The sequence below is a fragment of the Nannospalax galili genome, unplaced genomic scaffold (assembly GCF_000622305.1).
Source record: "Nannospalax galili isolate Female #2095 unplaced genomic scaffold, S.galili_v1.0 C48595971, whole genome shotgun sequence".
NCBI classification, from domain to species: domain Eukaryota; kingdom Metazoa; phylum Chordata; class Mammalia; order Rodentia; family Spalacidae; genus Nannospalax; species Nannospalax galili.
In genome coordinates this window covers 1-1055 of record NW_008470559.1, presented here as the reverse complement: position 1 = coordinate 1055, position 1055 = coordinate 1, and the positions used below count along the sequence as shown (strand labels likewise).

General features: G+C 48.3%; 1 protein-coding gene across 1 annotated transcript; it reads left to right on the top strand.

Moving 5' to 3' along the window:
* The first annotated feature begins 72 nt into the window (after positions 1-72).
* On the top strand, positions 73-596 carry Ccl24 (C-C motif chemokine ligand 24). The gene is given in 2 exon segments (XM_008826386.1): positions 73-287; positions 475-596. Coding segments are annotated over 2 exon segments (195 nt in total). The 5' UTR covers positions 73-214.
* The last annotated feature ends 459 nt before the right edge of the window (positions 597-1055 follow it).

Genomic DNA, 1055 nt, shown 5'->3' with positions numbered 1-1055 from the left:
AAAAAAATGGGCAGTAACTTCCTCCTTTTTTTGACCACAGAGTGCTCATGATTTTCAAGGAAGCTTGGGGGGAGGGGGGATTAGTGTATGTGTCTTCCTAGTTGCCCCTATAAAAGTCAGCAGGAGAGAACCATTCCCATATACCCAAGGCCCTCTCTCCTGCACCCTGGCTTTGGGCTCTGAGCTCTGAGCTGTGGCTTCTGTTCTCTAGGACATGGCAGGCCCCACCACCATCATCACCAGCCTCCTTCTCCTGGTATTTTGTACACATTGCATCATCCCCACAGGTAAGACTTCCAGTCCCAGCCTGGGGCTGTCTCACCAGGTTCTAAGGGCACTGCTGGGATGGCACAGTGGACTGTGAGAGGGCGTGCACCGTGAATTACCAAGAGGTATACCAAGCTCTGTATCTGAGGCCAAGAAAGAGCCTATGACAAGCTGGAAGCCGACAAGCCTCTTCTTCATCTCTTTCAGACTCTGTGACCATACCCTCTTCTTGCTGTATGTCCTTCGTTCCCAAGAAAATTCCAGAAAATTGAGTGATTAGTTACCAGTTAGCCAATGGCAGTGTCTGCCCCAAAGCAGGAGTGATGTAAGTATCTTTCAAGGACCAAGGGGCCTCCAGGGTACCTGCGGAGGAAAGTCACTGCTGGGCAAGAAGGCACTTGGTCTCCTTCAGCTTCCTCACCCATAAAACCAAGGAGAAGCAGGGCCAGGGCATGTAGCTCAGGTGGTAGAGTGCTTGTCTAGAATACGTGAAACTCTGAATTCAAGCCCCAAGATTTCATTTGAAAAAAGAAGCAGGTGTGGTGGTACATGCCTGTAATTCTAGCATGGCAGAGGGTGGTTAAAAGGACAGTGTCAGAGGCAGGTCTTTCTGTACAATGAGAATCTGTTTCAAAAATGTCAAACCCAACACAAAGAAATCATTCATGAAGTATCAAATATATACAAGGCTCTGTGTGAGGAGGGAGGTATATCATTTGACGTTCGCCTAACTACCCTCAACAATTCTAGAGAACCTGATTAGAATCCTCCAGTATGGGCTAGGGGCA